At 40.7% G+C, this 26,275-nt stretch overlaps 1 protein-coding gene across 11 annotated transcripts in view; it reads left to right on the top strand.

Annotated features, from left to right (window-relative positions):
* The first annotated feature begins 2,157 nt into the window (after positions 1–2,157).
* Positions 2,158–26,275, top strand: part of GON4L (gon-4 like) — a 51,338-nt gene continuing 27,220 nt past the window's right edge. For 5 of the 11 annotated variants that reach the window (XM_070396429.1, XM_070396428.1, XM_070396422.1 and 2 more), the window contains exons 1-11: positions 2,158–2,498; positions 4,901–5,431; positions 7,608–7,799; positions 10,386–10,579; positions 11,192–11,266; positions 11,445–11,495; positions 13,917–13,967; positions 14,297–14,407; positions 15,802–15,921; positions 16,456–16,626; positions 20,197–20,389. In XM_070396429.1, the coding sequence (XP_070252530.1) occupies positions 4,927–5,431; positions 7,608–7,799; positions 10,386–10,579; positions 11,192–11,266; positions 11,445–11,495; positions 13,917–13,967; positions 14,297–14,407; positions 15,802–15,921; positions 16,456–16,626; positions 20,197–20,389 (1,663 nt within the window). In that variant the 5' untranslated portion in view covers positions 2,158–2,498; positions 4,901–4,926. Of the gene's footprint in view, positions 2,499–2,522; positions 3,129–4,900; positions 5,432–7,607; positions 7,800–10,385; positions 10,580–11,191; positions 11,267–11,444; positions 11,496–13,916; positions 13,968–14,296; positions 14,408–15,801; positions 15,922–16,455; positions 16,627–20,196; positions 20,390–26,275 lie in introns of those variants that run through there. The other 6 variants (XM_070396430.1, XM_070396431.1, XM_070396427.1 and 3 more) reach the window with 4 other exon arrangements.

Below are 26,275 nucleotides of genomic sequence, written 5' to 3'. Positions count from 1 at the left end.
TCCTCGGCAGAAGACTCCGCCTCTGTCCGAAAAGTTCCGGAAGGCAGGACCCGCCCCTTTCCGGAAGATCTCTGGGCGGGGACCCCATCACCGGGATTTCCTGAGAATAAGACCCCGCCCACTGACGGGCTGTTGGTCTAAAGGAGAAAACCCCAAGGATAGAGTAAGAAACGTAGGTATGTTATCATGATTCTGATCCCCTGGGCTTAACATAGCAGCGGAATGTTCTGGCTGAGAGCGAGCCCAGGATTTTGGAAAAACAAAATTCTGTATGTCGGCATGTCAGTATCCATTACCATTATTGTTATGCATTTCTGAGCCCACTAAAGGTTATTATGGAAACTTTCTTAAACTTCAGAAACGCTAAAACTCTGACTAAAGATCAGACCTCCTGATGGATGCCCAACTCTGAACATTTACTTAGAACAATTTAATTACACAAGTAGAACGGGTGAATTTTGTGGTGTGCAAATTAAAGCTGTTTTTATAAAAAGACTAATGAAGCTCTAGTCGGTTGGGCTCAGTGGATAGAGCGTCAGTCTGCGGACTGAAGGGTCCTGGGTTCGATTCCGGTCAAGGGCACGTGCAGGCTCCAGGGCGAGTGCAGGAGGCAACCAATCGATGTTTCTCTCACATCGTTATTTCTCTCTGTCTTTCCCTCTCTCTTCCACTCTCTTTAAAAAAATCAATGGAAAATACCCTCATGTGAGGATTTAAAAAAATGATGTTGAAAAACAAACAGATAAATAATAAAATAAATTAAAAATAAATAAATAAAAAGACTAATGAAGAATGCCAAAATTAATCAGCGCTGCATATTTTTTCTTTTTTTTACTTATTTTTAAATATATTTTATTGATTTCTTTTACAGAGAGGAAGGGAGAGGGATAGAGAATTAGAAACATCCATGAGAGAGAAACATGGATCAGCTGCCTCCTGCCCACTCCCTACTGGGGATGTGCCTGCAACCAAGGTACATGCCCCTGACCGGATCGTACCTGGAATCCTTCAGTCTGAGCCAAACCAGTTAGGGCCGTATTTCTTTTTTAAAGAGTCAGGTGATTAGGGCTGCTTAGGAGAGAGAGCATGTGTAAACCATCAGATGACCAGAGGCTCTGATATTTGAAACCCTGTGAGCAACAAAACTTTTCCAGGGAAGATACCCATATGCTACAGGTTCAAAATCAAGCCACAAATGAAACTCCAAGCTTCTAGGGACTTCCTTGGCATTTGGGAGAGTTAGGGTGATTGAGGCTAGAGTCAGATTGCAGTTGTGTCCATGAGTATATTAATTTCGCTCTTCATTTTGGCTGTGGATACTTTCATCAATTCTGTTTACAGACAGGATCAGGTTACATAGATTATTTAAATGCATAAAATATTTGTTGGTGGTTCACCTGCAAAATGAGAGAGTTGAGTGTATTTTTCCAATTTTGACATTCTCTTCTTCTAGAAAAGTGGAAAGAACATGGCTCTAGGAGTCATTCATTTGTTCAAAACACAAGTATTGAATTATTGGACATCAGCTATGCTTCCTGGACGTTGGATCAATGCATTAGAAAACAAACAGATAAGGATAGAGTTAAGGATACCCGATTCCCCTTGATAGCTGTGTACCTTTGTGAAATCACCTATCCAAAATGAGCCAGAAATTTGTTCCGTGTAAATTTGAAAGTATAATACCCACTGTTCCATAAGGATTATCGGGGAGATCAAATCACCTATGATAACGTAAGTGAAAGCATTTTGTAAAATGGCAGAGCATTATACAGCTATGAGCAGCAGTAGTTACTATGGAGTGACTCCATGACTCCCTAGTACAAATAACTGCCCTATTGGTAACCCAGGGATTCCTTTTGAAAATTTCTGAATTCTCCACTTCCTTGGCCCCGTAGTTCAGGTGTGACGCGGCAAGAAGGAGTCGTTGTCAAGTTAAGCTAACGAATCACAACTCCAGGTTTTGTTTTGAGCAGCGCCTGGGGCCGAGTAAGAGGGATATTTCCTTAAAACTTTTTGCCCACAACGGACGTGCTAGCCTTGCGGCTTCATCCCGCCCGCAAGTGGGACGGCGCCCAGTGATTGGAGCGCGCTCTTTGACGTCCTGACGCCACGCACCGCGACTCGGGGGCGCGCACGTAAGTTGCTGCCGCCGGTTGACTTCCGGTGGCCCCGACTCCGAGTTTCCGCGGGATCAGTCGCTGATGGGGGGACCGTGTCCCGTGCCGTGAGGCGGGAAGTGGCGAGTGGGGGCTGCACGTCCGGGCGCGGGATGTCCAGGCTGCGGGGGTCGGGTTTGAGGGCTGGCGCGGGGTGTGGGACAGAAGGTAGAGGTCCGAGGGGGTCTAGCCGGGCGCGGGGACTTGGGCCAGTGCTCGGCCCCTGGTAAAAAGCGCAGTCAGGCCCCCCTTTTGGAAAATATCCCCAGGAGGGGCTCGCGCGGGGGCTACCTTCGGATTTGCATCCGTTCACCCTGTTGGTCCCACTCCAGTTCCTAAAAGGTGAGCCGCTTTAGAATTGCTGTATTATAAGTGCCGGGAGCCGATCCCTGTACGCTGCTGACTTTAAATGGTAGCTGGCTGTCTTTTCTTTCATTCTTAATCCCCCCCCCCCCCCCCCCCTTTCTGGACCTCAGCAATTCATCTGCAGAATATTGGACTCGCCTAAGCTACTCCCACTCCCCTTACGCACTTACCACCCGCCCTTGAGCTTTAATTACCAAGATAAAGGCGTTGGTAGATTGGAGTTGGGGGGAGATCTCTCCTAGGATCTGTGGAAGCTGAATTAGGGAGGCTTAAAACTAACTCTTCAGACTCTGAAGAGTTGGAACTTTGCCCTGGCCGGTCTGCCCCGTTGGTTAGAGTACCGTCAGGATACACCAAGGTTTCGGGTTCGATCCTCGGTCAGGGCACATAAAAGAATCCACAAATGAATTAATAAATAAGTGGAACAACAAATCAATGTTTCTCTCTTTCTCTCAACTCCTTAAATACGGGAAATTATTTAAGACGGAAAATAAAATAAAAAAGAACTTCATTTTGCAGTCCTGTAGTCCAAACGTTCATCTAGTGCCCTGGTGGATGGGCATTCAGACTTTGAACATTATCAGTGATGAAGAACTCTAACACAAGGTAACTTATTCTGTTCTTGTACCTATTTTATTGGGTAAAGTTTTTTGGTTAGAAAGCTTCCATATAATGCTTAACTTTGGTCTAAATGCTGCATAAAATAAGCACAGAGTAGGGAAGTTCATGCTCTCTTTTTTAAAATATGCTTTTGATATTTTAGAGAGAAAGGAAGGGAGAGAGAGAGTGAAGCATTGATGAGAGAGGGAAACATCAATCTGCTGCCTCCACCGCTGCTGGGGATCGAACCTGAAACCTGGGCATGTCCCTGTCGGGGAATCGAACTGGTGATCTCGGTGCATGGGAGGATGCTCAACCAACTGAACCACACCGGCTGGAGCCACACTCTTTTTCATTCATTCATTCATTCATTCAGTCTTTACAATGGGGCAGATACTGCCTGGTACTAGGGGTACTAGTTGAAAAAGTCCTTTTCCTGAAAAACCACATAGTTTTTTTGTGGAGGCAGATAGAAAGGAGACAGACAAGAGGCAATTACAAAAGTTATTATAAAAGAGGTTGCAAACAGGTGCTAGAAGTACATGAAAGAAGATACCATCCAATTTAGGTTAGTGTTGCTCCTAAACTGTGATAACTGGAATTGAAAGCAAGCATCAGAAGTAACTTAGTACGGAGAACAGTAGGAATCTCTCTGTTGTTTACAACACAGAATTTCTGTTAATATCGCCTAACCTCTTTATTTATTTGTTAATCCTCACCCAAAGATGTATATTTTTTCCATTGATTAATTTTAGAGAGAGTGGAAGGGAAGGAGAGAGAGAGAGAAACATGGATTGGTTGTCTCCTGCATGACACCTGGACTGGGGCCAGGAATCAAACCTGCAACCAGGTACATACTGTTGGCGGGAATCGAACTTGTAGCCTTCGGTGTGTGGGCCTGTGCACGCTCTAACCTCTGAGAAACACTGTCCAGGGCAAAGCCTAACCTCTTTAAACAAACACATTTTACTTTTGGATTGTTTCTGTTAATGGAAATAACCTGTTTATGCAAACAGAAATGGAGAACATTTATTGATCTAATAAATTACTATCTAATGATGTAACTGCTATTTTTAATTTAGTTTATGACCGAAGAAGCAGGTTCAGGTTAAGTGATTAATGTATAGAAGGTCACAAAGCTGGAGAGAATCAGACTTGGGAAACAAATCCAGACAGTTTGACTCTGGTCTCAGCATCGTGCTATTCTACCCTCCTGGTGGTAATAGTAATAACTGACACTCATCATTTACTATGTAATTCTTTTTTTTAAAAAAAATATTTTATTGATTTTTTACAGAGAGGAAGGGAGAGGGATAGACAGTTAGAAACATTGATGAGAGAGAAACATCAATCAGCTGCCTTCTGCACACCCCCAACTGGGGATGTGTCCGCAACCAAGGTACATGCCCTTGACCGGAATCGAACCTGGGACCTTTGAGATTGCAGGCCGACGCTCTATCCACGGAGCCAAACCGGTTAGGGCTACTATGTAATTCTTATAACAACTCTTATGAGGTAAAAACAATTCTTTTTTACAGTGGAGGAAACTGAAGTTTAGAGAGGTTAAGTCACTAAGCAGGATAACTTACTAATCAGCAGTAGAATTGGGATCTCAGGCACTCTAACCACTGTCTGTCCACTTCCACCTAATGGAAATAAGGTGCATTTGATATAAAGTACTGTGTTCATGATTGAATATGAGTAAGTGAAAATATATTTGAGGAAGTATTATCATAGTTAATATGAAGGTGATAAAAAACTTGCTTTTATCCTTTCAGGATGGAATGAAAGTAGGACTTTTAAAATGTTGCCCAGTAAGAAGAGAAGAACTTCAGAGACTGAGTTCCCACAGCATCAGGGCAACCTGGAGGAAGAGGACTTAGACCTAGAGTCAGCTGTTCAACCAGAATCTGATCAGGTTAAAGACTTGGGGTCAGTGTCACTGGCCTGGGGTCGAAGTCATGGTAGTGCAGCTGGTCTGGAAGTTGAATCTGTGCAGGATGCAGGAAATCAGCTTGGTGTGGAAGATCCATCTTTGAGTTCCAGGGTACTCACCCAGGACACAAATGCAGCAGTTCTAGAAGCTGTTAATGTGGCCATCTCAACGGGAATCGCCCTACCTTCCTTGGAGTCTTCCCAGCCCCTTAACATACACATTGATAAAGAAAAACTCCTTGCCATTGGTTCAAAGAGAGGGAAGAAAATGACACTCAGGCCCAAGCCAGTTACCCAAGAAGACGAAGGTGATCATCTTATCACAAAGGAGCCTTTTTCAGGAGAGCCTAGTGAAGAAGTCAAGGAAGAGGGAGGTAAGCTATGCATGGTCTTGCTATGTTTTTCTTGTCAGCGGTTTGGCATTGTCTTTGCCTTTGCTACTGCACTCTTGTCAGTGCCTTTACAAAATTTAGTTTTTTTCTGAAAGGCGATCTTGATTTGGCATGGAATTGGAATTGCAGAGTTCCGAAGGTCAGCAGTGAACTTTATGAATGGGTGGAGGTTTTCTTCTCCCCTCCCATTCCTTAAATCTCCTGTGTCCTTTTCTTTCCTTTCTCTATCCTTTCTTTTCTGGAGGTATGAACTATGTATAGCTTTTTGTGATTTGGTGCATATCTATGACGTGGGGCTTGTGGAGGAGGGCCAGTGGCTTAGAGACTACTGCCTGGGACATTGGGAAAGGCTTTGCCTAACCCTTAGGACTTGAAGGATGAGTTGCAGTTTGACAGAATGATGGCATAGGGTTTCATAGGCCAACAGTAGTGAACTCAGATGTCAGAGGCAGAAGAGGATGGTGACATTGCTGGGAAGAAGTGGTGAGAGATGACTTCAGAGTGGTAGATTGTGCTTAGATTGTGAAGGGTTTTATTCTCCATGCTCAGGTGTTTGAACTTTTCCTGTAGGTGATAGCTAACCCTATATAATAAAAGGCTAATATGCAAATCAACTGAATGGCGGAATGACCGGTTGCTATGATGTACACTGACCACCAGGAGGCAGACGCTCAATGCAGGAGCTGCCCCCTGGTGGTCAGTGCGCTCTCACAGGGGGAGCGCTGCTCAACCAGAAGCCCTGAGCTGGGCTCACGGCTGGTGAGCGCAGTGGCGGTAGCGGGAGCCTCTCCCGCCTCCTTAGCTACTGCCGGCTTAGGGTTTAAGCCATCAGTTGGACATCCCCTGAGGGCTCCCAGACTGCGAGAGGGGCAGGCCGGGCTGAGGGACTCCCCTTCCCTCGAGTGCACGAATTTCATGCACCGGGCCTCTCGTTGATGCATAAAAGAAGCAGAAGACATAGTTCTAACCTCAGGAAGCTTATAGTTTAGTTGGAAAGACAAGACATAAACATTTGGAACAGTATAAGACAACATGTGATTAATTTGTGTGCTGTGTTTGTGTAGGAATGTAGCAGGGCTTCAGAAAGAAAGGGCAGATCAAGGTATTCACAGCTATGCTGTTATCCCCTTAAGACCTTATAAAGAATAGAGAATAAAGAGTATAATTTAGACTTGACAAAGAAATAACTAATGTTGCTCAGAGACTGCTATGATTTAAGGTATCTGGATTGGGGGATGGTGAAGCATGCTGTCATAATGGGGAACATATTTGAGGGGCTGATTGTTAAATTTCTTTCTTTAAACTAAGTTGTAATGGTGACATGAAGACAGGAAGAACTGGAGAAAAATACAAGATTAGAGTGCTAAACAAGGAATGGATAATTAAGTAGGGGTTCAATGTCACTTAGCTATTGAGTGGAATCTAGAGATTTTTTAAAAAATTAAATTTATTGGGGTAACATTGGTTAGTAACATGGTGCAAATTTCAGGTGTAGAACGTTGTAATATGACATCTGTCTACTTATACCACCAAAGTCTAGTCTCCTTTCATCACCACGTATTTGACCCCCTTTACCTCTTTGTCCTTCCCCACCCCTCTTCCCCTCTGGTAACCACATTTTATAACGTATATCATTTATAGTTAATTAAATGTGATGTTAATGGTCAACTATATAAATTGTCCCTTTGTCATCAGCACTATAACACCTCCCCCCCCATATGAATCTGATTTTTCTATCTATAATAATAAAAGCATAATATGCTAATTAGACCCGACGACCTTCCGGACGAAGCCGGGGCTGTGAGGGAAGCCCAGGTCCCGGGTGCTGGGGGAAGGAAGGCTTACTCTTGCATGAATTTCGTGCATCGGGCCTCTAGTAGGAAATAAATGCATAGCTCTCAGTGTAATAGAGCTAGAAAGACCTTAGCAATTATCTACTTCTATTCCCTGACATTATAGATGAGTAAATTGGATGTGAGCATATTTCAATATTTTTCTTAGGACACTGTCTTTAAGAGAGAGGAATGCCTGTATAGTATAAGCATCATTAACAAAGTTATCTACCTACAAAGGACTTTATATAACAAGATCCTGATTTCTACAATAGAGTATGACTAAGAATGGTGAAAGTGTAAAGCAGTGTTTGTAATTCTTCCAGGAAAGCCTCAGATGCATTCTGGAGAAGAGATGCCTTTATTGCCATCAGGCAGCCACTCTGTAAAACTAGGAGCCCAGCCTAGGAAATCATCTCAGCCAGATGCCTGTGCCTCTCCTCAAGGAAAGCCATTCAGGACTTCAGATCACCAAGCTGAGGAAGAGATAGAGGATGATGGACTCTTTATTCCAATGGGTAGGCTCTCTTTTTCTTCCTTTTTTTTTTTTTTAAATTAACCCTCTTTATTGAAGTATAATATGCAGAAAACTGCACATATCCTAAGATATAAAAGTTTATTGAATTTTCAGAGTTTGAATGCACCTGTGTAACCAGCAACCAGATCAAGAAAAGAATATTACTACCCTGGCGGGGTGGCTCAATTGGTTGGAGTGTCAGCCCATACACCAAATGTTTCCAGTTCCATTCCCGATCAGGGCCCATGCCTGAGTTGTAGGTTTGGTCCCCAATTGGAGCCTGTATGGGAGACAGCTAATTGATACTTCTCTCTCGCATTGATGTTTTTCTCTCTCTCTCCCTCTTTCCCTTTCTCTCTCTAAAAATAGATGAACATTTCCTTGGAACATTCCCATTTTAAAAAAAGGAATCAGAGCCCTAACCGGTTTGGCTCAGTGGATAGAGCGTTGGCCTGTGAGCTGAAGGGTCCCAGGTTCGATTCCGGTCAAGGGCATGTACCTTGGTTGTGGGCACATCCCCAGTAGGGGGTGTGCAGGAGGCAGCTGATCAATGTTTCTCTCTCATCGATGTTTCTAACTCTATCCCTCTCCCTTTCTCTCTGTAAAAAATCAATAAAATGTATTTTTTTAAAAAAGGAAACAGAATATTACCTGTACTCAAAAGTACTCCCTTTAAGTTATTACCAACACCTTACCCCTGGGTAACCATTATCCTGACTTCTAGCAGCATAGATTGGTTCATCTGTTTTGTACTTTGTATGAATGGAATATAAAGTACGTTGTGTGACTGCCTTTTTTCACTTAACTATATATTTATGAAATTGGTCCACATTGTTTCATGTATTTGTAGATTGTTCATTTTCTTTGCTATGTAGTATTCTGTTCTTGAATGTTCTACATTTTCTTTATCCATTCAACTCTTGCCCTGGCCAGTGTGGCTCAGTTGGTTGGAGTGCACTGAAGGGTTGTGGGTTGGAGTCCCGGTCAGGGCACATACCCAGGTTGCAGGTTTGATCCCTGGTCAGGTGCATACAGAAGACAACCAATAGATGTCTCTCCCTCTCTCTCTCTCTCTCTAAAATAAAAGCAAAACCAAAACACTCTTAATGGACATAAGGGTCATTTCTAGTTGTAGGCTACTCTGAATGGTGCTGCTGTGAACATTGTACTATAGATCTCCCGGTGAGCATATGTACTTTATTTTCGTTGGGTGGAATTAATAGGTTATAGAATTAGTCCTCCTTAAAAATTCTTTGAACTATATTTTTGTGCAGCATAACACATACAGACAAGTAAATAGACTTCTTTATTCAACTTAAGTGGCTTTAAGTGAACCCGTGGTTTCTTTTTTCATATATACTGCAAATTACTATGTAGGTTAGAAGTGGTGATAGTGACCATCATGTCTCATTTCTGAGCTTGGGGGAAGGTGTTCAGTGTTTCTCCATTATGTATGACAATAGTTGTAGGCTTTTTACTTCTTTACTCTTTAGAACATTTTAAATTTTAGAGTAAGGGAGAGAGAGAGAGACATCGATTTGCTGTTTTATTTATTTATGTATTTATTGGTTGATTTGTATTTTCTGTTTGTTGATCCTTGCACAAAGATATTTTTTCCATTGATTTTTAGAGATGGTGGAACGGAGGAGGTTGTGTGGAGAGGGAGGGAGGGAGTGACAGAGGAAGAGAGAGAGAGAGAGAGAGAGAGAGAGAGACGTCGATGTGAGAAAGATACATCAATTGGTTACCTCCCGAGCACACCCCAACTGGGGTCAGGGGTCAAGCCTGCAACCCCGATATGTGCACGCCGGCCAGGGCAGGAAGTTTTTTCTTTTCCTGGTTATATTTGTGCTCCTTTCTTGTAGAATGGAGATACTTGGTATCTTTTTTTTGTGTGTGTACCTTTTTTATTTGTGTAATTCAGAGTGGAATTTTTATAGCTTTGCTCCTTGTTTTTCTCTTTTCTACACTGAATAGTAATATTATGATAAGTTACATTTATATAATGTTTCATTGATTATATAGCACTTTGATATATATTATTTAACTTAATCTACGTGGCTTTCCTGATGGGCAGATATCTATATTTTATAAAAGAAAAAACGAGACTATTGCCAAGGTTACTCTGTTAAGTGGTAGAACTGGGCCACAAACCGAGGGTTTTCTATGCATTATCTGGGCAATGTGGAGTAATAATTAAGACTACTGATTCTAGAGCTGGACTGCTTGGCTTCAAAACATGGCTCTGTCATTACTGGCTCTTTGGAAAGTTTCTTATCTCTTAGCCTCTGTTTCTCCACCTGTACAGCGGAAAAAAGAATAGTCTCTATTTCATAAGGAGTATTACTTAGGAGTAAGTGAATTTCTACATATAAAGTGTGTAGAAGACTGTCTGATAGAAAGTTAGGTATTATTACTGTGACAGTTCTATCACCTCCACCGTTACCACCACTGCCACAGCATAATCTTTGATTTCCAGGGCCGGACAGCTGGCAGCTGGTTTCTCTTTTACAAGGTTGCCTTTTGGGGTTATGTTTGGGGAGCAGTTGCTTTGGAGATTCTGGTGATGTTCTTTGTTTATTTGCAGAAGAGCAAGACAGTGAAGAAAGTGAGAAAAGGCAGAAAAAGAAAAAGGGTACCAAGAGGAAACGAGATGGAAGGGGTCAAGAAGAAGGGACTTTGGCTTATGACCCAAAACTGGATGATAGGCTGGACCGTACCTTAGAGGATGGCGCCAAGCAGCACAACCTGACAGCAGTCAATGTGCGAAACATCCTTCACGTGAGTAAGACTGGGACGGCTGTGTAATCGGAATGGAAATTTTCTATGGAAAGCAAATAAAAGTACTCAGGAAATTCTTGACTCTTGGTATGTGAATTACTAATTTTGTGAGTTACCTATGGCAAAACATTTTACATTTCAAGATAGATTTCTCTTTGCACTCAGCACACATTTGAAATCTGAACAAATGTTAAAGAAGAACTTAACTGGGAAGATAAACTGTTCCTCTGCTGCCTTCACTGATTCGATTGTTTACTGTATTATTTATTAGATTTGAAGATGATATGATGATAATGTTTATACTGGATTTACTCTTTTGTGGGTTAATATGCCTGACAAGATGTCCAGTTAACAGTTTACAGTACTTTGCACATATGCAAATACTATTGTTCAATATGTAGCAGTTAATAAGCTGTTACATTGCTTGAAGCTGTGTGTTTTTATGCAAAACTTGCTTCTTTGCTTTTAGTTGCCTTGCATTACCCTAATCTGGAGCTGTTTGAGTATATAGCTCTCATTTGTCTCTACATATGTGTAGCAGAATTACAGAGAGATGAATATTATCGAGTGACACATCTTTGTTGCATAATGTGAAATTTTCTCTTTCTGCAGGAAGTAATCACAAATGAGCATGTGGTAGCAATGATGAAAGCAGCCATCAGTGAGACTGAAGATATGCCAATGTTTGTGAGTCGTTAATTGTCATTTTTTTAATGTCATGGAACAGAGCTACCAGTAAACTGGCTAAGTGTAGGAGCCACTTGGAGTCTGTAAATAGTTTGGCAGTTGGGGGCAAAGTTAGCATCTCAAAATTCAAGAATTACACGATGATTTTTATTGACTCTTCTCATTTTCCCCTGTTTAGGAACCCAAAATGACACGCTCTAAACTTAAGGAAGTGGTGGAGAAAGGAGTGGTGGGTGTTCTGTTTTTTCTTTATTGTTTACTTAGGTTGGTAAATAATATCTAATTTCAGGTTATTTGTAGAGGAAAAAATATAGTGATTATTGTGGTCTGAGTTTGCCTTCTTAATGAAAGATTTGTAAAAGACAAGTAAAGATAGAATATATGAAATCATCAGCATAGTTTATTTTTATTTTAGTTGATGTGAAAATATTACTTCTTTGGAACTGATAGGTAGATAACCACTTAGAATTGTTGAAAGCAATGAGAGGTCAGTTGTTCTATTCATGTTATATGTGGCAATGTTAAGTATTTCTCATAGTGTGTCCTGGGGACCACTTGCATCAATATCACCCTGGTGTGGGTTCCCTCGGGAGTCTTATTAAAAATGCACGTTCTTGGGCTCACCTCAGACCTACATATCAGGACCCATGAGTAGGGCTGGGATTATGTATTGTTGAAAACACACTAGTTTGTTCTTTTGCACACTGAAATTTGAGAAGCACTTGAAAACTTCTGAAGTATTTTGGTATAGCGAGGTCTTTGATGCTTGGAACCATGTTACATCCTGCTTAAACAAACACTTGTCCAGTTTATGGTTACCTTCTGTGACAAGGCAGGTGATAATCTGTGGGAGTCCGTTCTATCTCTGGTAGTGAGGAAGATGGACCCGAAATACATACTGCAGTTTTTACCTGTTTTTCCAGTTCTGTTTCTTGCAACCCTGTAGAAGAAATGTCTGTTCTTCTTCCACGTGACCTTTCCTCTAGTCAAAGAAAACTAGCATCTCTTTTAAAAAAAATATTTTACTGATTTTTACCGAGAGGAAGGGAGAGGGATAGAGAGTTAGAAACATCGATGAGAGAGAAACATTGATCAGCTGTCTCCGGCACAACCCCTACTGGGGATGTGCCCGCAACCAAGGTACATGCCCTTGACCGGAATCGAGCCTGGGACCCTTCGGTCCTCAGGCCAACGCTCTATCCACTGAGCCAAACTGGTTAGGGCTGAAAACTAGCATCTCTTGTTGTAACATTCTTTTCTTGCTAAATGTCCCCCAATATTTTATTGGTCTTTATGTGATATAGCTTTGAGTACTTTTATCAATCACCCTTTTTTTCTGAATGTACTTAGTTTGTATCCTTTTAAAAGTATGCCAAAAGTGGAATCTACTGCTTCAGATATGTTTTAACTAGTACAGGTTAAAGTTAGGCTATCCCCTCAATGTTCCAGATACCATATTTCTTTTGATGCAGTCTGCTTTTTGACAGCCACATCATATTTTTTAATTTAATCAACTAACCCTGTTGCATTAAGTGAACTATCATCTTCAGGAAGTACACAAATGAACATGTGGTAGCTCTGATGAATGGAGCCATCAGAGAGACAGAAGTTACATGAAGTCTGCCTGACATATAGAGTGTAATTGACATTATTTCCATGTTTGATTTGGAATAAAAGGCCAAGGAGATCCAAATCAGGTTCTGGATTATGCTTACCAGCCACGAATATAGGTGTAGAGAAGTGGAACAACCCAAGACTATCGTTTATGTGGAAGAGCAGGATTAGAGTTCCTCTCGCTTCTTAATGCTCAATAGAAGAACTCCAGTACACTTCCAGATGCTGCTTTGCCATCATGATGTATTTGGGAATAGGGAAACTGATTGGTTCAGAAACAAACATGAGAAAGAGTGTGGCCCTGAATCACAGGCCTAGCTACACAGAGCTAGATAAGTGGCTAGGACCTGGCAGTGCTGAAATGTGGAAAACCTGAGGCTCCTTATAGAGATAGAACCTAGTGGCCTGTTGCATTTTGTTCATAAAATGATTTTGATTGGGTCACAAGTAAATAGTCAAGAAATTTCCTACTCCAATGGCATTTTGTCAGCACTATGTAGGAGCTTTAAAAAAATTATTTTAAAATCATTTTCCTCCAACTCTACTGTTTGGGACCCTTTGGTCTGCAGGTCGATGCTCTACCCACTGAGCCAAACCGGCTAGGGCTCCTAAGAACTTTTCCTGGCTGGCTTTTTGGAGGCATTCTAATGGTAGATTTATGTAATTGACTAAAAAAAAAAAAAAAAAAAAACTGAAGTCAAAGGCTACTGTCATTTATAATATTGTAGTTTACAAGTAGTTTTCACATTCATTATTTCTTGTGAACCCAAGCTGTGATATAAAGTATACAAGACAGATACAGATTCTTACCTGGCTTAAGGCAGAAATGCTGATGATGGAAATAGTTTTCTCACCTTTTCTTCTGTCAAGCTGTGACAAATATTTGAGAGTATACCCTCAGGAATAATCAATACCCCTAGCTCAGGGCAGCTCCATGGTAGGTAAATGGCTCTTTGTAATGGTAAAGAGAAAGTAAAAATGAAAAACAGTCTATTCTAGGCAAGAGAACTTAATTACTTATATTCTCTGTTGGTAGGTAATTCCAACATGGAATATTTCACCAATTAAGAAGGCCAATGAAATTAAGGTAAACTTGGAAGAGGTAATTCTTAATCTTTTCCAGAAAGACTTCATTAGTTTTGAAACCTAAGTACTTTTTATTTGTTAACATCTTGGGGACTTTTAACTTAAACTTTTAAAATTCCAGCTTTAATTTTTCTTCTATTCTGTTAACTGCTAGGTTTGACTTTCTTGCTAGGAGTCTCTTTAACCCCTGCTTCTTGTTACTTGCTTTTAGCTCATTGTGCTCTTAGGGTTTTTTGCCCTCCTGCTTTGTCTTTCCCCCCTTATTTTCCAAATACATGTGGTTTATATTTCCTATTTACCTCATTTCTTTCTGTAATTGTATTTATGAAGCCTCCTCAGTTTGTGGATATCAACCTCGAAGAAGATGATTCCTCAGATGAAGAGTACCAGCCAGATGATGAAGAAGAAGATGAGACTGCTGAAGAGGTCAGTGGTGACCCTGTGAGTGTTGATAATATAGAAAAAAAATTGGCTCAATAAGGCAGAGTGTATTTTCTTCCTTTGTAATATCACCTGTTCTATAGAGAGTATTGAGACACCATTCTTTTTTCTACTCACTTTGCATAAATCCAAGTCTGAGAGGTATTTTCACACTCTTAATTTTGTCACATCTTATATTATGAAATATAACATATTTAACATACAGAGCTGTACATACAGTAAAAATATACAGCCTAATTACAAAGCTAATTCTCATGAAACTTCTCCAAAGTCATTAAATATAGCATTGCCAAGATAACTCTTATTTGCCCTTCATGTTCATAATCATTTCTCTTCCCCTAAAGATAACCATTATCCTGACTTTTTGGTAATTACTTCCTTGTTGTTTTGATTTAATTATTTTTATTAATTTCAGAGAGGGAGAGAGAGATAGAAACATCAGTGCTGAGAGAGAATCATTGATTGGCTGCCTCCTGCACACCCCAAACTGGGGATTCAGCCCACAACCCAGGCATATGCCTCTGACTGGAACTGAACCCGAGACCCTTCAGTCCACAGGCTGAGGCTCTATCCATTGAGCCAAACGGGCTAGGGCTTCTTGTTTTTCTTTATAGTTATGTTACCTAAATTTGCAGCTCTGCACATTATAGTTCAATTACTGTTTTTAATCTTTATATAAATGGACCCGTGGTGCATGTATTCTTTTTTTTTTTTTTTTTGGTAGAAAAGCAAGCAAGAATTTATTGATTGCAGCAAAAACACACTTAGGACAGTGAAACAAGGAAGGACATTGAAGCAGCAACAGGAGACCCCAGGCTGGGCTGCTTTGGCTCACTAGGAAGTCAGAGAAAAGGGGTCTTGGAGACAGGTTCAGGTAGTTAGCCCTGGAAGAGGTGCTGCTGCCCATTTCTCGCCTGGTCACAAGTCTCCTGGGGTCCCTTGGTGTTTAGGAGATACATACCTGTTGGGGAAGGAGAAGGGGGAGGGATTGGCATGGTTATATTCCCTAAAGGGAGAGGGTCTGTGTTCTTTTGTGTCTGGCTTTCTTTTTTAACATTAATCCTTTGAGATTCATCTATCTTGTTTCTTTTAGCTATAGTAATATTCTATTTCTTTTTTGGTAATATTCTATTTCTAAATGTGTTGTTTGACTTATTTATAAAAGGATCTTTGATAAATGCCTTACAATTTTACAAAGTTTGCATTGCTGATGAGCATATTGATCTGATGATCTCTGTTCCCACCTTCAAAATATTAAGCTTTTATTTAAAAGTATTTTCTCTTACTCTGACCAAATTAAATGATAGTTTGTGATTCATTCTCTTGAGATACTTCAGACTCAGTGGAATAAGGTAGAGGCATAAATGTAAAAGTGAACCGGATATGTTTTGTAGAGTTTGTTGGAAAGTGATGTTGAAAGCACTGCTTCATCTCCACGTGGGGCAAAGAAATCCAGACTGAGACAGTCTTCTGAGATGAATGAAACAGATGAAGAGAATGGCATATTATCAGAGGTAAATCTGCATCATACAAAAGCGATGTTATAACTATGAATTCTGAGCTATTACCCTTTGCCAAACATGAATCAAGATCAATAATCATGCCAGGATCTTCCTGGAATTTTTAACTGGTTATTATAACTGTTTCAATTCCAAAGTCTCTTAAATCAATGAACATTTTAACAGCAAACTGAACCCAGTGATAGCGAAAGAGCTTTTGTGATGTCTGATTAAGGGGCCAAATATGAGTGACCAACAGAGTTTCTTCTTTTCTACTCTTCTCTTTTTTATACCAGTTTTCTAATGTCCTAAAGGCATTTTTATAACATTTCCCACTTTTGGTAACCTAAGTAGCATCCTGTTGGTTTTGTTGGAAACAGCATGAAATCTAATTAAATTAATATACTTGACAGAGTCTTTGTTTTTATGTACCTCCATCACATCTATCCAGATGGGTCCAGAAAGATCATTAGTATATGAAAGATATGCCTCCCTCTCTCCTTCCATCCCTCCCATTGATTTGTTAATGTGCTTGCATCTTTTAATCAGGCTGAGAAAATTGCCACACCTGCCATCAGGCACATCAGTGCCGAGGTCGTACCCATGGGGCCTCCACCCCCCCCAAAGCCCAAACAGACCAGAGATAGTACTTTCATGGAGAAGTTGCATGCTGTGGATGAGGAACTGGCATCTAGTCCAGTCTGCATGGATTCTTTCCAGGTAAATATAATTCTAATTGCTCGAGCCCTGGCCGGTGTGGCTTATTGGTTAGAGTGTCACCCCACGCACCCACGGGTCAAGGGTTCTATTCCCGGTTCAGGGCACATACCTGGGTTGTAGGTTTGATCCCCAGCCCTGGTCTGGGCATGTGCAGGAGGTACCATATTGATGTTTCTTTCTCACATTGATGGATGTTTCTCCCTCTCTCTCCCTCCCTCCTTCTCTCATTCCCTCCCTCCTTCCCTTCCACTCTCTCTAAAAATCAATGGAAAAAATATCCTCAGGTGAGGATTAACAACAACAAATCTTTTTTTAAATAATAAATCACTGGGAAAGTCAAATGGAGTAATTTATTTGTTGCTCATGTTGGGAAGAGGAAGGGATGATAATACATTTTGATATGATAAGTAAAAGTTATGAAATTGTAGGTCTTTGATATTCTTTTTTATTTGTACTGTTTTATTGTGAGAATGGCAGTTCCTAAGGAAGGAATAAGGTATGTGAAAGAAAGCATTTTTAAATGTGGAACATAGCCCTAGCCAGTTTGGCTCAGTGGATAGAGCGTTGGCCCATGGACGGAAGGGTCCTGGGTACAATTCCAGTTAAAGGCACATACTTCAGTTACAGCTTGATCCTTGGCCCTGGTCTGGGTGCATGTGGGAGGCAACCAAATGATGTGTCTCTCTCACATCAATGTTTCTCTCTCTCTGTCTCTCCCTCTCTCCACTCTCTTTCAAAAAATCAGTGGAAAAATATTCTCAGGTGAGGATTAACAACAACAAAGCCTCTTGAGGAGATGACATTTGAGTTGAGATCTGAATGAGAAAGAGCCAGGCATGTATAAAAGATCTGGGGGAAAAATGGTTCATTCAGAGGAAATAGCACATTTAAAGCCCCTGATTCATAAGGATCACGGGAAGTAGTAGTAGGAGTGTTCAAAGAGCTAGGCTAGAGTGTAGGATCATGAAGGTTTTGGAAAACCATGATAAAGAATTTAGATTTTGCCCAGGCTGGGTAGCTCAGTTGTTTTGAGCGTCATCCTTTTTTTTTTTTTTTTTTTAATATATTTTATTGATTTTCTACAGAGAGGAAGGGAGAGAGAGATAGAGAGTTAGAAACATTGATGAGAGAGAAACATCGATCAGCTGCCTCCTGCACATCTCCCACCGGGGATGTGCCCGCAACCCAGGTACATGCCCTTGACCGGAATCGAACCTGGGACCCCTCAGTCCGCAGGCTGACGCTCTATCCACTGAGCCAAACCGGTTTCGGCGAGCGTCATCCTGATAACACCAAGATTACAGGTTCAATTCCCGGTCAGGGCACATACAAGATTCAACCAATGAATGCATAAATAAATGGTACAACAAATCTCAATCTTATCTCTCTCTCTCTCTCTCTCTCTCTCTCTCCCTCCCTCCCTCCCTCCCTCCCTCCCTCCCTTCCTCCGTCCCTCCCCCCCTCCCCCTCTTCCCCTCCTTCCCCTCCTCTTTCCTTTCTCTCTAAAATGAGTAAATTTAAAAAAATGTTCTTTTAAATAGCAACCCAATTCAAAAATGGGAAATATAGGAAGGAGTTAGAGGGGGATGAACCACGAAAGGGAAGGGATTAAGATGTACAAATTGCTAGTATAAAATCAGTCAAGGGGAATATAGTCAACAGTATGGTGTCAGATGGGTATTAGACTTAATGAGTTATCACTTTGTAAGTTATATAAATGCCTAATCACTATGTTATATACCTAAAACTAATATAATACTGTATGTAAACTATAATTAAAAAATTAAAAAAAAATTTTTAATGGGCAAAGCATATGAATAGACATTTCTCCAAAGAAAATATACAGTGGTCAATAAGCAGTGAAAAGATGCTTCACATTTTCAGTCATTAAGAAAGTGCAAATCAAAACTACGATGAGATATCACTTCATCACCACTAGGATGGCTATAATAAAAAAGATGTTCAGTAACAAGTGTTGACAAGGATGTGGAAGATTGTGGAACCTTCATATGTTGCTGCTGGGAACATAAACTGGTGGAGCCACTTTGGAAAATGGTTTGGTGGTTTCTCAATAATTACCATATGACCCAGCAGTTCCTTTTCCAGAGAACTGAAAACATGTCCATGTAAAAATGTATACACAATTGTTCACAGCAGCATTATTCATAATAGCTCCAAAGTAGAAACAAATGAAATTTTCCTCAAGTGATAAATGAATAAACCAGAAATTGTATATCCATATAATGGAATATTATTGTGCACTAAAAAGGAACACAGTTGTGATACATTCTACAAAATGAATGAGCTTACATTAAGTAAAAGAAGCCATAAAAATATGGAAATTGAAAAAAAAAAAAAAAAAAAAGTAAAAGAAGCCAGAGACAGAAGGCTACGTATTGTATGATTCCATTTGTATGAAGTATCCAGCATAAGCAAGTCTTTAGAGACAGAAAGTAGATAAGTGGTTAACAGAGACCAGATGCAGGTGAGAATGGGGTGGGGAGTGACTGCTAATGGGAATTGGATTTTGGGGGAGGGGGATGAAGACAATGTTCAGGAATTAGATACTAGTAGTGTTGATGATTACACAATTCTGTGAATATAGTAAAATCCACTCAATTTTATACCTGTAATGGTGAATTTTTTTTTTTTTAATATATTTTACCGACTTTTTACAGTGAGGAGGGGAGAGAGAGAGCTAGAAACATCGATGAGAGAGAAACATCATCGATCAGCTGCCTCCTGCACATCTCCCACTGGGGACGTGCCCGCAACCCAGGTACATACCCTTAACCGGAATCGAACCTGGGACCCCTCAGTCCACAGGCCGACGCTCCATCCACCGAGCCAAACCGGTTTCGGCATGAATTTATTTTTAATGAAAGGATCATTTCTCTTTTTTTGAAAAAATACATTTTTATTGATTTCAGAGAGAGAGAGAAACAACAATCATTGATTGGCTGCCCCCTGCACACCCCCTAGTAGAGATTGAGCCTGCAACCCAGGCGTGTGCCCTCACTGGGAATCAAACTGTGACCTCCTGGTTTATAGGTCAATGCTCAACCACTGAGCCACTCTGGCCTGTCTTTAATGGTGAATTTTATGACATATAAATTATAGCTTAGTAAGCTGTTTTAAATATCCTTGAAATTTGGTTTGTTTTTTTAAAAATATATTTTATTGATTTTTTTTACAGAGAGGAAGGGAGAGGGATAGAGAGTTAGAAACATCGATGAGAGAGAAACATCGATCAGCTGCCTTCTGCACACCCCCTACCGGGGATATGGCCGCAACCAAGGTACATGCCCTTGACTGGAATCGAACCTGAGACCCTTCAGTCCACAGGCCGACGCTCTATCCACTGAGCCAAACTGGTCAGGGCTGAAATTTGGTTTTAAGACTTATGTCATTGTCCTTAAAGTTTCTCAAAGAATAATAAACCCAAATTGTTTAGAGAAGAGACTGTTTTTTTAGCTAAGAAGAGAAGCACACAGAATATGATGAGGTTTGAAGAATTTGGAAGCATTAGGCATTCAGTGACATGTTTTTATTTCCTTCTCTATTGGCTAGCCAATGGATGACAGTCTCATTGCGTTCCGAACCCGCTCTAAGAGGCCTCTGAAAGATGTTCCCCTGGGACAACTAGAGGCAGAGCTTCAAGCTCCAGACATCACCCCAGACATGTATGACCCCAATACAGCAGATGATGAGGAATGGAAGCTGTGGCTTGGGGGACTCATGAATGACGATGTGGGGAATGAAGGTAAGTAGTTTTACTTGCATTTACTATCTACTCTGTCTACTTTCTCTGTGGTGAAATTTTCATTAGTTAGAAGCTTAAAGAAGGTATTTTTGGTTAATTGAATTTGGTATTTATCAAGCAATTTATTTTAAACTAGAGGCCCGGTTCACAAAATTCGTGAACTGGGGGGGGGGGGGGGGGGGGGGGGGCGGGGTTGTCCCTCAGCCCAGCCTGTGCCGTGAGCCCAGCTTCTGGCTGAGCAGCGCTCCTCCTGTGGGAACGCACTGACCACCAGGGGGCAGCTCCTACATTGAGCATCTGTCCCTGGTGGTCAGTATGTGTCATAGCGACTGGTCATTCCGCCGTTTAGTCGGTTTGCATATTAGCCTTTTATTATATAGGACTAGAGGCCTGGTGCACAAGATTTGTGCATGGGTAGGATCCCTAGGCCTGGCTGGCAATCAGAGCTGATCTGTGGGGCCACTGGTGAACCCCTGTTCACTCCCACCTTGGCTGGCCTGGCCCTATCTGCTCGCTGACCCCACCCTCACCACCCCACCCCCACTGCTGGTCGGGGCCTGCGGGCTGGGGACAGCTCCTGCATTGAACGTCTGCCCCTCTGGTGTCAGTGCACATCATAGTGACTGGTCGTTCCGCCGTTCAGTCGATTTGCATATTACAGTTTTATATAGATAGGTTAGTATGTAAATTCCCCTCTCCCCCTTTTTTGGTTTAGAATCTTTGGGAATCTTGAATGCTAAGAATCCTCCCCTGAAATATAAATGCACACATAATTTTATATACCCTCTCACTGGAGTGCATTGATTCACTTGACTGTTGTGTTAAGGTTCTTTATGATGCAAGTGAAAGAATCCAAACTCCCACTTGCAAGAAGGTCAGATGAAACCAGACTTTGCTAAAGGGCAGAAAAACCTGCAGTAGAGTGGAGACCCTGCTAAGGCCTCCTTCTTTCTCTATAGCCTTCATCTCTACTTCTTTTTGTCAGTCAACTCCATTATTAAACCTGTTTTATCCTATAAGGCTTGTACCATAGTCATAAGCACACTTTACTTCTTGCATTGTCCTCAGATCAGAAGGACTCTCTCCTATAGGGTCCAGTTGGAAAATCCAGGGGAACAACTCAGATTGCCTTCGTTTGATCACATGCTCAGTTTCTTGGTGTTGCATGGGATTGGTAGGAAGGCTGTTTCACTATGGAGTTCTCTGATTGGCAGAACCTCATAGAACAATGTGGTTGGAGTATGTAGTTGGTCAAAAGAAGTGATGGTGTTTCCAGAAGTGAGGAAGGATTATTGAGACAAAAAATAACGTTGACCACAGTCATACATCGTGTAAGAATCCCTACCATAACCTTTATTTTAGAATATAAGTAAAAGTTCTTAAATACTGTGAAATTATGTTATTAAAATTGGTGAGTTTTAAAAAGTGTATTGTAGTGGAAATCAGGCATAATTTAATTGTTTTGTACAATACATTTCTGTAGATTTAGAAGATATGAGGTTGATTTCATTTGTAGTGATTCCAGATGTTGTCATAGTCTCTTTTTTTAATCTTTACCCAAGAATATGTTTTTCATTGATTTTTCAACATGTTTGTCAAATAGGTATTCTGAGAACATTGGCTGACCCATTTGTGTGTTGTAGGCAGAAGTTGCCTATTGCAGTTCTTGCACCCAAACCAGATGGGTGTGCAAACATTAATATAATATCCATTTGTTATAGGTTCTTTCAGTGCTTTCATTATTCAGCAATGTTGGAAAAGGATCTGCTGTGAAGAGACTTATGAAAAAAGGACTGTAGAGATTAGGAAGACAGAATTCCATTCCAAGGATTAAAGAAATATTATTGGGGAGATAAACCCACAAATGCATGAAAAAGATTTGACATTCAAATAGCTATGTACAAACAATGCAACTTAATATTTTATAAACTGTATTAATATTGAGTAAAGAATATAGGTTAGATGAAGTTTAATCAGTACAGACTTTTCAATGATTATCGACCAAAAATGTGTGTGTGTATATATATATATATATTTTTTTTTTTTTTATTATTTTATTTTTTATTTTTTATTAAATCTTTATTGTTCAGATTACATTTGTTCCTCTTTTTTTCCCCCCATAACTCCCCTCCTCCCAGTTCCCGTCCCACCCTCCGCCCTCACTCCCTACCCACTGTCCTCATCCATAGGTGCACGATTTTTGTCCAGTCTCTTCCCGCATCTCCCATTCCCCTTTCCCCCCTCAAGAATAGTCAGTCCATTCCCTTTCTATGTCCCTGATTCATTATAATCACCAGTTCATTCTGTACATCAGATTATTTATTCACTTGATTTTTAGATTCACTTGTTGATAGATGCATGTTTGTTGTTCACAATTTGTATCTTTACCTTTTTCTTCTTCCTCTTCTTAAAGGATACCGTTCAGCATTTCGTATAATACTGGTTTAGTGGTGATGAACTCCTTTAGCTTTTCCTTATCTGTGAAGCTCTTTATCTGAACGCAGCGCCTTAGACCGCTCGGCCATCCTGACTGCATTGAAGCTCTTTATCTGACCTTCAATTCTGAATGATAGCTTTGCTGGATAAAGTAATCTTGGTTGTAGGTTCTTGGTATTCATCACTTTGAATATTTCTTGCCATTCCCTTCTGGCCTGCAAAGTTTCTGTTGAGAAATCAGCTGACAGTCGTATGGGTATTCCCTTGTAGGTAATTGAGTCTCTTTCTCTTGCTGCTTTTAAGATTCTCTCTTTGTCTTTTGCTCTTGGCATTTTAATGATGATGTGTCTTGGTGTGGTCCTCTTTGGATTCCTTTTGTTTGGGGTTCTCTGCGCTTCTTGGACCTGTAAGTTCATTTCTTTCACCAGGTGGGGGAAGTTTTCTGCCATTATTTCTTCAAATAGGTTTTCAATATCTTGCTGTCTCTCATCTTCTGGCACCCCTATAATTCTGATATTTGTATGCTTGAAGCTGTCCCAGAGGCTCCTTACACTATCTTCGTATTTTCGGATTCTTTTTTCATTTTGCTTTTCCGGTTGGGTGTTTTTTGCTTCTTCGCATTTCAAATCTTTGACTTGATTCTTGCGCTCCTCTGGTCTGCTATTGGGTGTCTGTATAATATTCTTTATTTCAGTCCGTGTATGCTTAATTTCTAGTTGGTTCTTTATCATAGCATCGAGGGTCTCATTAGTTTTCGTGAGTCTCTCATCAAGTTTATTGGCTGCTTCTAGCACATTATTGCAAGCCCTCAAAATTGCGTTTTTTAGCTCTATATCCTCCATTTCTGTCATGTTTTTTTGTCTCCGCATTTTTTATGCTTTCTTGGTGCACGCCCTTGTGGTCTTTGTGCGCAGTCTTGTTCTAGTTGAGCCTTGATTGTTGTAGTTAATACTAGAGGGATTTGACCACCAGGCCGACTGGCTGTGAGAATCACCTGTATCTGCAGTGGGAAAACTTCTGTCCTCTGGAGAGGTGCTAATCTAGCCTTTGCCTGAGGCTATCCGGCAAATGGCTCTGCGCAGGGCTTGGGCGGGGCAGGTCGCACGGGATCAACAGGGCGGGCGGAGGGAGCAGTTATGGCTGCTCTCAGTCCCTTTCCCAGAGGCTCTGCTTCTCAGAACCCCGGCAACCGCTGCAAACCTCGGAGAGAAAGCTGCCCTCATGTTTCAACTGATGCCAGACAATCCCGCTTCTCCCGTTTGAGTCTGAGTCCCTAGAGACTCGCCTGGATCTGGAGCTCAGAGTCTGAGACTCCCTCCTGATTGAAAACGACAACCGCGCCCTCAGCCACCAGCCCGCTTTGCGCGCACCTCGGTACCTTTATATTTTTCACACTGCGCCTCCTCTGAGCTTCGGTATGCTGTTCTCTTTCCTTCTAGTTGAAGAGTCTCTCCTCAGCCAGCTTTCCTGTGGTTCTGGGTGATGTCCGTTCTGTCTTTTAGTTGTATTTGTGAAGTGGTTGTTTGCAGCAGCAATCTCAGGTGTTTACCTATGCCGCCATCTTGGTCTCTCCCTATATTTTTATTTTTAATGAAAGATTTTAATATGAAAAACTAAATCGTGAAAGGGTACAAAGTAAAGAGTTCTATTCTTCAATCTTTGTTAATACTTTCTAGATATTTTCTGTGTATTTAATCAAGCACATATTTATCTCAAATATTTTTTTTTCCACAAAAAGAATCATACTGCATATATTGTTCTACCTCTGAAGCTTTGTTTCTTTCACTAAATTAAGTTAGATCTATTTCCATTGTAATACATAGACATCTTCCTCTCTTGCTTAATGGCTAAGCAGTAATAAGGAATTTAGTTTTCTCATTTGGTAGATTTTTAAAAAATTCAGTTCCTGCCTTAGCTGGTTTGGCTCAGTGCATAGAGCAGCGGTTCTCAACCTGTGGGTCGCGAACAATGAAAATACATCCTGCATATCAGATATTTACATGACGATTCATAACAGTAGCAAAATTACAGTTATGAAGTAGCAACGAAAATAATTTTATGGTTGGGGGTCACCACAACATGAGGAACTGTATTAAAGGGTCGCGGCATTAGGAAGGTTGAGAACCACTGGCATAGAGTGTCAGCCTGTGGACTGAAGAGTCTCAGGTTTGATTCCGATCAAGGGCACGTGCCTGCGCTAGGGGCTTGTTCCCCAGTAAGGGATGTGCAGGAGGCAGCCAATCAATGATTCTGTCTCATCCATGATGTTTCTCTCTCTCTCTCCCTCTCCCTTCCTCTCTGAAATCAATAAAGATATATTGGAAAAAAAATTCAGTTCCTCCGTTGCACTAGCCACATTTCAAGTTCTCAATTTCCGAACATGGCTAGTGGCTACTATTATTGTACAATGCATATGTAAAATGTTTCCATCATTGTAGAAAGTTATCTTGGACATCACTGATCTAAAGTTGTCCCAGGGCCCGGCCAGTGTGTGTCAGTGACTAAGCGAAAACCTATGAACCAGGAGGTCACGGTTTGATTCCCAGGGAGGGCACATGCCTGACAGGCTTGATCCCTAGTAGGGGGCATGCAGGAGGCAGCCAGTCAGTGATTCTCTGTCATCATTGAGGTTTCTATCTCTCCCTTTCCCTTCCTCTTTGAAATCAATAAAAATATTTTAAAATAAATAATTAAAAAATAATAAAGTCTCAGAAAAATATTACCATAATATAACAATAATTCAGTGACTTCTTTCTAACCTCCTGGTTCATAGGTCAGTGCTCAAGCACTGAGCCACACCAGCTGGGCAAACAATTTTTGTTGAGAAATGGGGAAGATATCATAGAGAAAATTATTAGGGAGAAACACAACCATATTTCTATGTCCTAACATAACAAATGCTTATTATATTTGTGTATTTTTAGTTATTTTTGAGTCCTAGTGTAGGGATATAATTTTTGAAACTTAATGATTATTGTATGTTCTCATATTGTGTTTTTTTGTCATGTATGTATTGAATTTTTATAGAATGTTGCATCTTTGCATTTTGTATTATAGTCATTTCTTAATTTTGGGGAATTAGATTTATTCCTTTTTTCACTATCAGTGCCTTCATGAGTTTAACAAAAGTATTATTTCATAAGATAATGCACTAATCAAAGTGAGATTCCTGAGATAAATTATATGTTCAGTTTTCAGGCTTTTGTTGCATTTTGACAGATTTATGTCTTGTTTGGAGGACGGAAGAAATTTGGCTTATTAGAGAGAATAGGTGAGATGAGTCAGCTATAGGAAGTGATCTGTGCAAAGGCATAGAGGGAAAAAAATTATTTAAAAACTTAAGGATAAATGTACTTTATTGGAACAGATTCTCATAGTGCTGAATATCTTACATTGTCACTAAAGATAAGAGTTGAGAGTTGAGAATGAGTGTCTGAAACTTTGTGTTTT

This window comes from Myotis yumanensis, unplaced genomic scaffold (genome assembly GCF_028538775.1).
Source record: "Myotis yumanensis isolate MYYU_CA2020_CCGP unplaced genomic scaffold, mMyoYum1.0.hap1 SCAF_17, whole genome shotgun sequence".
In the NCBI taxonomy this organism is placed as follows: Eukaryota; Metazoa; Chordata; class Mammalia; order Chiroptera; family Vespertilionidae; genus Myotis; species Myotis yumanensis.
The sequence above is the reverse complement of the archived record's forward strand: the minus strand, read 5'-3'. Positions and strand labels throughout refer to the sequence as shown.